Source organism: Calliphora vicina, chromosome 1 (genome assembly GCF_958450345.1).
Source record: "Calliphora vicina chromosome 1, idCalVici1.1, whole genome shotgun sequence".
In the NCBI taxonomy this organism is placed as follows: Eukaryota; Metazoa; Arthropoda; class Insecta; order Diptera; family Calliphoridae; genus Calliphora; species Calliphora vicina.
Window position 1 is genome coordinate 98,962,211 of NC_088780.1, and position 15,223 is coordinate 98,977,433.

Sequence of the window (15,223 nt, forward strand, 5' to 3'; positions counted from 1 at the left end):
TGAATATATACAATATGGATATGATAGGCATTTCAAAGACGCCATATTAATTCGGACCAAATTAACCCCAGCTTTTTAGCATAAACTTTTTTTTAGAAAAAAAAACTAAATCTAGCTCTTTTACATGTTTTTTTAATTAAACTGTTTGCAAGGTACAAAAACTACATCAAATTCAGATCAGAAAAATGTGTAAAAAGAATTTTCAAATGTCGTTGTCTCAAAAGAAAAGTTTATGCTGTAATCAATTGAGATCGGTATTGGATCCGGAAACTCTACCAAATTATCCAAATTTAACGACTGTTATTTAAGCGATGAGGGTAGTTTTTGGCTTATCGGGTTTGTTAGTAAACAAAATTGCCGCATAAGGAGTGAGACCAATCCACAACAGATCATACAAACTCGATTACATCCAGAAAAATTCACCATGATCAATGATGTTTTGTTTGAAAACATTGGAGTTGTGGTTTCAATAGGAAGGCGCTAACTATGTGCCATACGGCGACCGCAGGCATCGATTTATTGAAATCAAGTTTAAGCGATAACTTGATTTCGAGAAATAGACCTGTCAATCGGCCTCCAAGGTCACTTAAAGTCACTGGTTTATGTTGATAAACCAGCAACAATTGACACCTTGGAGGCCAACTTTCGTGACATACGGCCAGTCATGCTGGAAAATGTGGCCCAAAATTGGACGTCCAGAAAGCGCTTCATGAACAAAACAAAATTGTTTTATTAAAATTTACTTTTTTTTTGTTATTTTTATACAATTTCAAGTTCTATAGGGCTTAAAAAACAACCTTTAATAGTTCGAAAAATCTATTATTTTGACCAGCAATTAAAATGTTGGTAGCTCCTAAAAAATTTTATTTTATTATGAAATTACCTTCCAATGCGAAAGCAAAACTTCGAAATGTCGGCATATACGAAAATATAAAATTCTTAATTGAAATCAAAAAACAGGTTAAACGGGTTAAACATCCTGTCTATTATTGAAATCATTTCTAAATATAGAATTGACGTCTACTGTTCCAATGTTTACTTTTGAGTTCTGACGTATTTAAATGAGTAATGCTGAGTATTTTGAGAATTTCTGTTGTTTTAAGATCACTGCTATATAAAGAAGTGACGCGTGTTATGAAGGAATTGCGCTATTTTAAGAATTGTTATCAAATATTTGGAATTATTTTTAGGACAACTACTTAAAATGGTAGTAGTTTTATAGATTTTTGAATAATTTTATAGTTTTTGATGCTGTAATCGAATTCAAAGGAATTGCTTACATTACATAATGAAATGATTCTTTAAAGGTTTTCCTGTTACACTCAGGTGGTGGTGGTACAATTTGTTGTAAATGTGTGAGCCGAGCCGCCCAAGAGTGTGCGCCAATGTTATGGAGCGCGTGAGTGTGCGCGTGTGTAAATGTATCTGCGGTTTTGAAGTAACAGCGAGAGGTGGCTCAATCTTGGCCTTAAAGTAAGTTTATGTTTTTGGTTTACGATTTTCAAGTTAAACAGCAACAGCAACAACAAAAAGCAAAATAAACAATATAAAATTCAGTCAACAGCAATAAGTATACAAATACAGCCAGCAGCCACATACAAACATACTCGTTGTTAAAGTTGCGATACAAAAGAATACTAGCGTAGAGTCTGAAGACAGCCAAACAGACAGACAGACGTACCGTACCGTAAAGCAAACTATGTAGAGGCAGAGTCTCAGTCATGCAGTCAACCAGATACATCTTTAAGCGTTAAAACTGAGATAGAAATGAAATTTAAGTTTTAAACTACGATCATTTCTTAGCGAAACGTCAAACAGTAACGGCCATTAGATAAAAACAAACGGAAAAAAATATACCTACTTAAAATAGAAAATCACATAATATTTAAAATATAATACAAAAAAAAAATATATACAAATAAAAATAAAGCAAATTGAAAAGTGTTAAATAGTTTGAAAGAAATAAAAGATATAAAAACAGTGCATCCGTTCAAAATTAAATGAAAAAAATCAATTAAAATTTCAACAAATCAAATGAAAACCTTAATACATGTAAATTTCACAAAATTTTATTTAAAAATAAAAATATAATTCTATAATTCCTTTTTTTTTGTTTGTAAAAATTTCCCCCCATCCATTTAATTTAATTCCTAAATACAAATGTTTTTTTCTAGTGGATTTGCATTTTGTAACTTTGTATTATTAATTAATCCTCCCCTTTTTTAAATTTATAATATTAAAGAAAAGAAATTAAAATATTTTTTTATTTAATGAAAGAAAAGAAAAATAAAAGAAATCTTAATTATTTTGTGTTAATTTTTTTTTCTGGCAAATTTTTGTTCCCCCTCAGAATTGCTGAGTGTTACAAATCTCTAAAGTAATCAAAGTATTTTAAATACAACCATCATTATGGGTCATTTATCAACATCGGAACGTGTCAGTACAACCAGTTGTGCCGAAACCACACAGACCACCACAAACACAGCCTTAAAACAGCGTTTGACAAATGGCAAACAGGCCGCCACAAATGGTTTTCCCACCGCCAATGGCCAGCCCTTGGTCTCGGCCGCCGACGGAGAAGTGAAAGTTATACAAAATAAATATAATGTCAATTTGGAGGAATATACACGCAAATTTAAGGGCGACAATGTGTTGGGTATTCAGTTTAAAGCACCGCTTAAATGGCACAATGTCATATTGATTTTTGCGGCCCATATATTCTTTGTGGTGTGTCTGGCCATGTTTCCGCTGGAGAAATTGAGGATACAAACTTTGTTATGGGGTAAGTGAAGGAACTTTTTTTACTCATTAATATAAATTTAAGTATGTGTGGAAAATTTTGTTGCAAAACTTTAGAAATTTTGTAATTTGAAAGGTTTATTGCAATAACATGATAAGTCACACAAATTATTTTTTTTTAAATTTTGATTTTGTGACTTACTATGACATGTACTTAGCCATAATTTATTTTCAAAATGAAGAAAGAGCTAAATTTTATTTATATGTTTTTAAATAAAACATGATAAGTCACACAAATTGTTAAAATAAAATATTATTTCATAAAATGTATGTGTTTTTAACACTTTAGAAAATAGAAGTCGAATTTTTCAATATTAAGATTTTGTGGCTTATTAAGTTATTGCACTCAGCATATAATTTATTTTCAAAAAGAAGAAAAAGCTAAATTTTTTATTAAAATTCTCTCAAACTGTTTATCTATTCAGGAATTTAATTTCTTAAACGGAATATTAAAATTTTTAGCTAAAGGCAACCAAGTTTCTCGCGCTTTAATCAAAAACTCAATTTATACAGTTGAATATTTTGGTTGTCAAAACTTTGACTTGCTATAATATATTTGTTCACCCTATTTTAAGTATGTGTTGAATATTTTGATGTAAAATTTTAGAAATTTTGTAATTTGAAAGGTTTATTGCAATAAGATGATAAGTCACACAAATGGATTTCTTTCAATATTTTGATTTTGTGTCTTATTATGACATGTATTTAGCCATAATTGATTTTCAAAATATAAATAAAACATGATAAGTCACACAAATTGTTAAAATAAAATATTATTTCATAAAATGTATGTGTTTTAAGATAAAAGTAGAATTTTTTAATATTTATTTTCAAAAATAAGAAAAACCTAAATTTTTTATTAAAATTCTTTCAAATTGTTTGTCTATTGAGGAATTTAGTTTCTTATTCAAATTTTAGCTAAAGGTAACCAAGTTTCTGACGCTTTAACCAAAAACTCAATTTATACAGTTGAATATTTTGGTTGTCAAAACTTTGGCTTAAAATTATATATTTGTTCATCCTATTTTAAGTATGTGTTAAATATTTTGATGTAAAATTTTAGAAATTTTGTAATTTGAAAGGTTTATTGCAATAATATGATAAGTCACACAAATGGATTTTTTTCAATATTTTGATTTTGTATCTTATTATGACATGTATTTGCCAAAAATTATTTTCAAAATATAAATAAAACATGAAAAGACACAAAAATTGGACAAAGTAATGTTATACTTTAGAAAATAGAAGTCGAATTATTTAATATTGTGATTTTGTGGCTTATAAGTTATTGCACTCAGCATATAATTTATTTTCAAAAAGAAGAAAAAGCTAAATTTTTTATTAAAATTCTCTCAAACTGTTTATCTATTGAGAAATTTAGTTTCTTAAAATTTTTGCTAAAGGCAACACAATTTATACAGTTGAATTCTTGAGTTGTCAAAACTTTGCCTTTCAATAATCTATTTTTTCATCGTATTTTGTTAGATCCAAGTTCAGAATTGCAAATATAACTTAAGGAGTCAATAAAATGCTAATGTTAGCAATGAGATGCATTATTTGACATATATAAATATAAATAGGTTTTATTTTTCTGAAATGAATTTACTTTTTCTAAAATACTGCATAAATATATGTAGGTATACAAATAAATTAAATATTTTTCAATGTCTATTCGTTAATAAAAACAATTTCATGAGTTTACTCCATACATTTTCAATCACCTCTAAAATTTATTTGAAACCATACAAATTACCATAAGATAATGGCATGTCCCAGTTTTGATCTTAAAGATTTCCGCCATTGCCAAAAAATTCAATGCAAAAATTAAATATTTAAACAAGTTTTGCGAAAAATCCAAATTCAGTGCTTTTAAATTTGAAACACCATGAGAAATTTCCATTTATGGTTTACAGCTAATTTGAAATGTTAATTATTAACAGTGACAGATTAATCGTTATGTTTTGATTCTGTAAAATAAAAATTTTTCAAATAATCATCATAAATGAGATACAAATTTTATCCGGAAATTAATGATGTTTGAAATTATATGAAAATTGTTTTATTTTTAAATAGAAGAGCGCAAATATATTTTGAAAGTCAAACGGTTAACATGTCTTTCTATAATTTTTATTAAATCAATAATGCATTTTTATTTGAATAAAGAAAAAACACTAAGAATTGCTAACATTTTACGATCAGTATGATCGTATAAACTGAAATAGTGAGACTTAACTGAATTCTCGATAATTCAAAATAAGAGTCTGCTTTAAGATTATTCTTTTTCTAACAATGAGTTATTTAAAGTTTTGAATTTAACAAAAATCGGACTGAAATTATCTGAGTGTCCAATTTCATATATTTGAAGCTTTTCTCAATCAGTTGATTAGAAGAAACACTGTAAACAGTTTTTCAACTCAGAGCGAGCCCATTTTGTTCGAGAATATTCCAAGAATTTGTTTTCTTAATAATATTTGAACAAAATTTTATATTTTAAGAAACTTATGCACAGTATCCATTGCAATACATCAAATCGAATTATATTCTAATAATACTCTATTTTCTGAAGTTAGAATTTTATAAGTTGTCATATTTTGAACTATTAGATATTTTAATTTAAATGATTTATGAATGAAATATGAAATACATATAGTGAATTTAAATTATCATAGACCTTTGACTTTGTCACTCATTTATCTCTTTTATTGCCCTGTTACATCTGTTATTATAATTTTATTAAGTTGTGCTTAGCCTCTCAAAGATAAGCATTTGTAAGCAATATTATGTGAGATTCTTATTGGATGTCAAGACCCCATATTTAAGCTTTTAATCTTTCTAAATTAAAACAACATGAGAGTGAACTGGAACTGGTGTAAATCAAAATCATTCTGAATATCTCCAAAACTACAGATTAAACAAATAAGAGTATTATATTCGGCTGTGTCGAATGTGTATGAAAACATTTGGTTAATTTTATATTTTATTTTACCATAAAATATCAGTTGTAAATTTCATAAGTCCGAACAAAGTTTTTCATATATTTTGATTCAAAATTTTTTACCGATTTAACCTATTTTCTTCATTATTGTACAAATAAGTTATTTATTACCTAGGATGAGATTTTCATGTACTAGAAATAATGAAAATATGCAATACAAATATTAAAATATGCAAATTATATGCGCATAAAAGCAAAATATGCAATTATCAAAAAAATATGCAAAAATATGCAACATCAATTCGATGATATTTTGCTGCAAATCATCTTATTTCGAATAGTAATGTGTCAAAATTGATTTTAGGATACTGACTACAAGCATACATTTTTATGAAAATCGCAGCGGACATTTTGTTCTAAAAATTGTTTTTTTTTTTTAGCAAACATTTCTGATCAATAGAGAATATTTTGGGGAAAATTGTATCCCCTTAGGTAATATCGTGTCTTTAACAGATAGACAGACAGACGGACATAGATATATCGTCATATAATTTTATAAGGATCCAGATCACACACACTTTTGTGGGTCTACCTTCAATATTTCGATGTTTTACAAAATCCATCATTTTGGTGGTGGATATAATAATAATTTAGAGGTTATTGAATTGGACCTTTTTGTTTGAATGATTTGTTTTAACCAAATCGAACAAATCATTCTCAAGTTATACAACTTTCTTTAATTGTTTATATAACAGTTAGTTCAGTAAAGAAATCCAAGATAATAACGATTTGCCTTCAAATGACTACACTTCCCAGTCAGATTAGAAATTAGGCTAATAAATCCCAAAGAAAATCATATAAAATTCCAAATATTGCAAAATTTTACCTTTGACCTTCACGATTTAAGGTTTAACGTTTTTCCAATTTTAGTAAAACTTTCAAAGCATATTTAGATTTATCTTACTGTAATGAATATTTAAAATTCATAACAATAAGGAAATTGAGCTCATTCGCCAAAATATGGCCAATAAATTATTTTTTCTCGAAAATCGCATAACTTAAATCGCAGGTACGGAAAAACTCTAGGAGGTATTGACATCTTTTTACACATTTTTATTCCCAAATATGTTGTCAATAAATCGCCATGTGATGATCAAAAAATTCTAAAATTTGTTTAACAAAATTTTTAAAAAAATGGAATTTTGAAACTGCCGTTAAAAAAAATGTAATTTGTTTGGTCGTACCTGCGAATAGGTTAACGTTATCCTATGGATATATTTTAAGTATAAATTAGCTTTTATTTTAATATTTCTCAAAATATGTTAATTTTGTTCCTACATTTCTTGTTCTAGTGGCCTGAGACACGTTATTGGTCTGGGGAATTTTTAATAACTTTTTTAACCATTTTTTGTATTTTATTTCGATTATTTTATATTAAATTGCAAAAGTAATTATTTAATGGCAACATTTTTACAAACCCTTTTCTAAGTAGAAATTTATAACCGGTTATGGCCAATAGCCTAGGTTGTTGAAAATAAATAAAAAAAAAAATGTTGTCACGAACGAATGTCACGAACTTTAACCCTCATGCGACAAGCCAATTTTTAACCGATAGAGTTCAAACTTTTGTCAATTTTTTTTTATCCTAACCTCACACAAACTGCCCTTCGTTTTTGGAACAGATGAGTTTTCAATTTTTCCATACATTGATGATCCACCAGGTATATAGGTATATAAAGAGGCAACATCTTATATATAACAAGTTAGAGAGCTATATTCGGCTGTGCCGAATCTTATATACCCTTTACCAAATTAAAAATACAAATTTTAAATATTTTTAGGTGAACAAAATTTTTTTTCCCAAAGTTGTTTTTTTAATTTATTGTTAAAAATTTAATTTTTTTTTTAAATTTAATTTTTTTTTAAATTTAATTTTTTTTTGTTTTTTAAATTTTAAAAAAAATTTTAAAATTTGTTTGGTGAAAAAAAAAATTCGTGTTAAAAAATATTTTTTGATCCATTGTAGGTCCAACTTACTATGGTCTTATATACGTCGTTGCAAAGGTCTTTGAAATATCTATCATTATATATCCATATTGTCTATATTAATGACTTAGTAATCCACAAATAGGTCAAAAATAGGTAAACAATCTAGGTTGTCCTGCCATTTGTGGACCGATATTGCTGATTTTAAATAGCAAAATCATGTCTGACAGAATTATTGAAGATTTGGATCCCGAAGATATCTGGGGTCTTCAGAAAATTGATTTCAACAGACAGACAGACATGGCTTAATCGACTCCGCTATCTATAATGATCCAGAATATATATACTTTATAGGGTCGGAAATGAAAAATGTAGAAATTACAAACGGAATGACAAACTTATATATGTATACCATTCTCACGAAGGTGAAAGGTATAAAAATGAAATGGTCAATGTATGTAATGGCATCACGTGAGAACGATTTTTTTTTATTCGATTCAAAAATTCAAAAATTCTGGCTAAAACCGCCTTTTTTGCGTGCAGTCAACTGTAATAAAAAAAGCTCCCTAAAGTATGCAGTACAAATTTAGATATTTTATTTACAAATAAATAAGAACAGGCGAACTAACATTAGTAAATGCTACCGGGAGAAGCCGGGGTTTTGAATAATATAAATAAGTGCAAAATATTTAACAAATATTATTGTTTCTAGAGTGATATTTTTGGAAAAAAAATTTACAGTTTTGCATTTTTATTAAGAAAGAATACATACTAACAAGGGCAAAGGGGCAGAAAAAGGTGCAACATTTATGCCTGCAAAAACCTTCGTTATATACACTTTTAACATTTATATCAAGAAATAATGTTTGTATGTCAATTTAATTTGAAGATTTTTCAAGATTCTATTGGCTAGAAAATTGATGGTCATCACGAGTTTTTCAATTTAAATATGTATTTATATTCTAATAGCTAGTAATGTATAGAATAAAGTTTACTGACTTTATTAAGGCGATACTATTCTTGAGCTTTAACAAATTTGTATAAATAAATTATAATATTATTACGTGGTGATATAATTTAAGAATAGAACAAAACAATTTTTTATTTTAGATTTAAATAAAGATTGGTTTTTTCAAAAACAGTCATGATTTTTATATAAAGTTGGTTAAGAGTTGTATAATTAAAAGAACAACTCTTTATTTATATAAAGTAATAGTAATAAATCTGTATTTCTTAATAATGAAATACTTATTTTTAAAAAAGAGTCTCTCAAGAGTTTTTTAAATTTATATGTGAAATGAAAACAAATTGCTTAAATTACTGTATGTAAAGTAGTATTTCTTTAGTGCATATTTTGCAATCTAAAAGTAGTGACAACATCAATTTGCTTAACGAATAATAATAAAAGTTTATTATAATTTGAAAATTACCGCTTAATTAAATGAAAAAATTACTTAATTTTCCTGTAATGGCTGTGAATATTTTCAATCGCCAAACAATTGTTTTCAAAAACTTCCATTAAAAATAGGAAATACTTTATGCTTTAATGGCAAAAAGAAGACATTAAAGGTGTAATAATACTAAACATTAACATAATAATTTTAATGATTTTAACACTTAATAATTTAGCAATCCATATGTACGTCTTTACCTATTTATAATTTAGTATTGTAATAAATGTATGTCAATTTAGTTTAAAGATTTTTCAAGCTTAAACAATTGTTATTGTAAAAAAAATTACTTTTTTCACATTATTGACATCTCTACAAAGCGTAGAAAAATAAATAAAACTAAAGCCTGTCTGGGTTTTTTTTTTGAAATATTTATTTTCTGTTAAATAAATATTTAAGTACTGGGTACTAAACAATGACAACAGAAAATTGTGGGTCATAAAGGTGTAAAAATTATTACAAAAGCTTTTTGTTCGAGAAGAAAAAAACGTAAAAAACATAATAACTGTGTTGATTCATTTAAGTCGTTTTCGTTTTTTTTTTTTAACATTTCTGTTATTCATTAATATTTGCATGACAGTTGAAATATTGAGGTTTCTTTTATTTCTCTATTTTACTTAATTTTACTTTTCAATTTTAGTTTAGTTTATTTCTCTGTTGCCGTTGTTGTCTTATTTATTTTAACAACATACAACTTATATATAATTATTATGCAATATCTTGTATATTTTGGGTGTTTTTTTTCATATCGTTTCGTATTTTCAGTTTCATTTCATATTATATATCGTCACCTAAAATGCAAAAGGGCCTATCAACACTTTTTTAAATTTTATAAAAGAGACAAAAAACATAATACAATTTAAAGTACTGTGGTTACAAATATGATTTTCTTTCTTAAATAAAGTCGTTATTTTTAAAAATAGAAAGCTAAAAATTTGTGAAAAAACTCAATTTTGAATGTTTTGGTTGTTACGCCCTTTTGCATTTTACGTGACGATATGTACGTGAAAGAAAGAAGAAATTCCTTACCAGTTTATATGTCGAAATATTATTTGGACTCTAGACCAGAGGAGAAATTAATATGATTTCATTAAATGTTTAATTATAATGGATATTCCATCACAAAGTTTTGAAACCGGATTTGATTTTTTTATTTCAGCAACAAGATTTAAAAATAGCTTGCTTACTTTTAGTAATTAAAGTATTTATATTCAGATATTAGTATGTTTCAAATACTTATGTTAATAGAATTAATATAACACTGGTATTTCCTAAATCATTTGCTTATCAGTTTCTTAGAAAATTTAATTTTTAATTACTTTCTTTAATGATCGTGAGCTTCTCAAAACGTACTGGTCCTTTGGATCTCAAATCTTAATGATCCATTAAATAAAACAAAGTGAGAGAGAGATATCATCCAAATTTCGAATTCATTTGAAAGGCCTATGACATATAGAATTGTGTCTGACGGTTTCGTTGGGTGGCAGGCATCCGAAATATCAAATTTTCAATGACTCTGGCGCTTAAATCGAGCTGAATTTGAGCGATGGTATGGGTTATGTTGGCTTTGATGACCGCTGTTGTTTCTATCTTATTCGCTTAGACCTGTGACTTAAGCAAATCTCACAAGAAAAAGTCTAACGAGATCATGTCGCACGATCACCTGCACGTGAGATGACCATGCCCTCAAATCGTTAGTGCAGAATGTCCACTGTGGCATGAGCTGTGTGGCACGTAGCGCAGTCCTGTTGAAACCACAGGTCCATGTCATCCAATTCGGACAAAAGAAGTTGGTAATCATCAAACTATAGAGCTTTGCCGTCAACAACGTTGTTCTCAAAGAAATATGGACTGATGACGCCGACAGCCCAAAATCCACACAATGCATTAGACGCTCTTGTATGTCAATCGTCCCAAATTTGACAACTTTGTTTGGTGACGTAGTTATTCATCAAGAAATGGGCATCAATGATAGCCAATTCGACAGCTGTAGCTTTAACAATATGGCCGCTATTGGAAGACCCTTTATAATAAAAACTAGTTGACCGCCCCGGCTTCGCCCGGTAGCATTTACTAATGTTAGTTCTTTAAGTTTCTCCAACCCACATACACCTGCCTGTTCTTATTTATTTGCAAATAAAATATCTAAATTTGTACTGCATACTTTAGGGAGCTTTTTTATTACAGTTGACTGGACTCAAAAAAAAAATCCGAGTTTTGCCCGGAATTTTTGAATATTATTTGGGGGCTACGGAAAGTTGATTCCAACATACAGACGGACAGAAATAGTTCTTTAAAATTCGATCTAAGCCAGGCCAATTATTGTCGTATACTTATAACTGGTGTTAACAAAACATTTTCTATGTCAACGCCTGAACCGGTTCGTATCGGAAAATACGAGAAAATAGGAATAATTCTGTTCCATAAGGCATGATATACAAATCTATAAATATTTATTAATTACTACCCTTAAGGTCAGTTCCAAATCTGAGCAATCTTTTAATATTTATTTCTTAATTAAAACCAAGTGCTCACCATAAGTGCAGCATAAAAAAAGAAATCGCCTAAAATTGTAATAAAATATAATAAGACAATATAAACTGCGCCTTATAATCACCCTGAAAAAATGGGGACTTTTTAGTCGTAACTCTTTGTAAATGTCTTTTTTCCTAGAAATTTGCACATAACTAAAAGGCTGCTTGTTTAACAGCAATAATAATAAAAATTTAACAAAAAAAAAAAACTCAGAAAAACCCCAAAAGGAAAAGAAGCCACCAAATACATTTAACAAAAAATCATGATCAATATTTTAATTTATTGTTTTTCTGAAGTTTAAACATGAGCGGAGAGTAACAAACAAACAGTGAAATCAATGTGAGTAGCAAGCAGCAAAACTAAAACAATCAAAATGAAGATAAAAAAACGAATTGCGTCAGATCATACGATCATTCATACAACCATCTATCCATCGTCCGCCAGATTCTACAGAGCACTGCAAACCTGGCATTGAGTTGTAGACTTTATGTCGTCGGCTTCATTGACGACGTTAGCGAGAAAAAAAACAGATTCGTTAAAAAAAAAGAAGTTTAAAGATGTTTTCTGGTTTAATTTTAGCATAGCACTAAATGAATTATTCAATAGACATGAATTAAAGTTGAGTCATTTGGTACTTAATGTTTGTGGCAAAAAGTACTTGAGTTTTGGTTTAAGTTTTGAACACAACTTGAGTCTGAAAGGCGGCATTAAGTGTAGAAAGGATTTGGGGCAAATTGTTTTAAATATTTATAAAAAAAAATTATAATTTAAAAAGGTTTATTTCAAAACTGTATTTAAAAATTTATCTAAAATTTAAGTATTAAATTAAAAAAACTTACGTAATTATTTTTTAAGACTATTTTTTGGCATTTCTTTAGTTTTTTTTTATCAAATATGTATCGCAAATTGAATTGAAAGTTTTCAGAAAAAGTACTAAATAAAGTACTTTTTTATTAAGATTTGAAATTTAAGATAATTAATTAACAAGCAAATTAATAATAGAACTAAAAAACGTTACGGAAAAAGTAATTAAACAAATGGTTTAACTTTATCTAAAATAAATCCAGATTCAGTTACCTCTTTCCAAAGTTTCTATAAAAATGTACCAAAAAGAACTTTTGCAAATGTTTGTAAAATATAATATTTTAAACAAGTTATGATATATAGCGTTGTCCTAGGAATTGGAATTTGAGTCAGTGAAAATTTGTATTAAAAATTTTGAAATGTTGACAATTCATGAATGAGTTTTGCAAGGACTTTATTCAGAAAAATAATTTGGAATAAACAAATTTACCCGTTAAAGATAAACAAAATACAGTTACTTTAGAAATCAATAATAGGCCCCCATCCGAAGAATTTTACAATATCTGAATAAAAAAAAACTTATACACACTATTAGCTTTTAAAAATCTGTTAAAATGGTCACCGAAAAAAACCAATATCGTCTCACTGTTTCAAAACCATTAAACAAGACTTGAACATTGAAAGAAAACCTAGATCTGGAAGAAAACAATTCTTAACAGATATTGGTAGGGCAAAAGAAGTCGAACAACTCTTTCGAAGAGCACCGAACACTTCTATCAGAAAAGCAGCTCGTAAAGTTAAATGCTCTGATTCTATTGTGCGCAGAGCCAAAGTTAATGCTAGGTTGAAGTCGTATAAGGTTCAGACAGTTCCAGATGGCAAGACTGTAAAGAAAATAGAAGAAAATGACCGAGCGAAAAATGTAGGTACAATTTTATACATTAAATTGTTGTGTGATGGATGATGAAACATATGTTCTGACAGACTTTTCACAACATCCAGGTCAAGATTTGTATGTGGCTGGTGAGGTTATGTTCAAGAACAATACCGGACAAAGAAACTAAAGAAATTCCCCAAGAAGTTTCTAGTGTGACAAGCCATCATTTGTGACACACAGGCATGATAAACATAGAAATATATATTACGAAGTGTATACAAAAACGGTTTTTACCTTTCTTAAAACAGCACAGAGTGCCTTAAGATTTCTGGACCGATTTGGCATCATTTGAAAAAAGGCCCTTGAGTAGTATTCAAACAATAATGTCAATTTTGTTCGAGGGTGGCAAATCAACCCAACTGTCCAGAAGTTCGGCCTGTTTAAAGGGCTCTTGTAAAAAAAAGAATTAAAGAACACAGGTAAGGCATCCCAGGACATGTCCGATTTTATGCTTAAAACGGTAACCGAAGAAGAAACAATAAAATCTTTAATGGGAGGATTTCCGAAAAAAGCGGATAAATATATAAATACCGAGTAATTTGACAATATTTGAATGTTTAAGGAATTTGTACAATATTTGAATAAATTTACGTATTTTTGAGAATTTTTCTATTTAACGGATTCAGTTTAATTTAACTTAATACCAATAATAGTTTTTTATTGAAGTCAGCTTTAAAACTTCAAATTTTATCCTACTGACTCCTATCTAGAAAAGTACAATATATGAATTTAGTACTATTTTAAAGTAAATTTCAAAAATACATATATGCATTGAATGTTAATATTATTTATAGAAAACCTGAGTTTTAAACAAAAAGTACCAATTTTTTAGTACATCAAATTGATCGTATCATTTTCTTTTGATCATTTGAAATTAAAGGCAAAAATAGGAAACAACTGAATAATAATAACAGTATTTGATTGTAAATGTAGTACCTTTTGATCATTTCGTACTTAAAAGGGATTTGTATAAACAAATTGATACCAAAAAGTACTATTTTTTTTAAATTTGAACATACGATTTAAAGTAGCATTTTCTATTGCTAATTTTTAGTAAACTAACTTAAAAAAGTACCAACTATATATATTAATTTAGTACTATTTAAGTAATTAAAAAGAAAAATCCAAAAAACTGGGTAATATGTAAGAAAATACATATTAGCTTTGAAAAGTACCTTTTTCCTTAGTACACAGTTTTAAAAGTACCATTTTTTTATTATTTAGTATTTAATCGCTTTTGGCTAAAAATGGAATTCATGTAAAATTTCATAAATTTAAAACATTCTTTAAGCAAGTTTAAAAAAATAGTCAAAAAAGGGAGCTACAATCATTTAAAAAAAAAACAAATTTTAAAAATTGTAAAGTAATACTAGCAATCCAATATAATATATAGTAATACCCCAAAAAGTACCAAATAAAGTACCAACTTTTAAAGCTCTAAACTGCTCTAAATACAATTACCATTACATGAGCTGGTTTATTAATGTCAGAAATTGCTCTGCTATACCAAACAGTCAGTGGCAAAGCCGTGGTCTCAACCTCCAAATTGCATCACTAATGATAATGATCATGATGCAGATGTCTAGAGCTATAGATCATGTGAATACGATATTGATTTATAACAGATAAATATGTAATTCTCAATATATACATATGTACATATTTTTAGTTACTTTTTTTAAAGCATAAAACTTCAACAATTGTTAAAGAAAATAATGTTTAAAATATTTCATTTAAATCATAAAAAATAAAAATTACATTGTACGAAAATTGGTC

General features: G+C 27.9%; 1 protein-coding gene across 1 annotated transcript in view; it reads left to right on the forward strand.

The window, feature by feature from the left end:
- Positions 1 to 1,902: 1,902 nt before the first annotated feature.
- The window catches only part of LOC135963400 (acyl-CoA Delta-9 desaturase), a 30,889-nt gene continuing 17,568 nt past the window's right edge, over positions 1,903 to 15,223 (forward strand). Inside the window, exons 1-2 of the mRNA XM_065515231.1 lie at positions 1,903 to 2,052; positions 2,351 to 2,782. Of these exons, the coding sequence (XP_065371303.1) occupies positions 2,410 to 2,782 (373 nt within the window). The 5' untranslated portion in view covers positions 1,903 to 2,052; positions 2,351 to 2,409. The remainder of the gene's footprint in view (positions 2,053 to 2,350; positions 2,783 to 15,223) is intronic.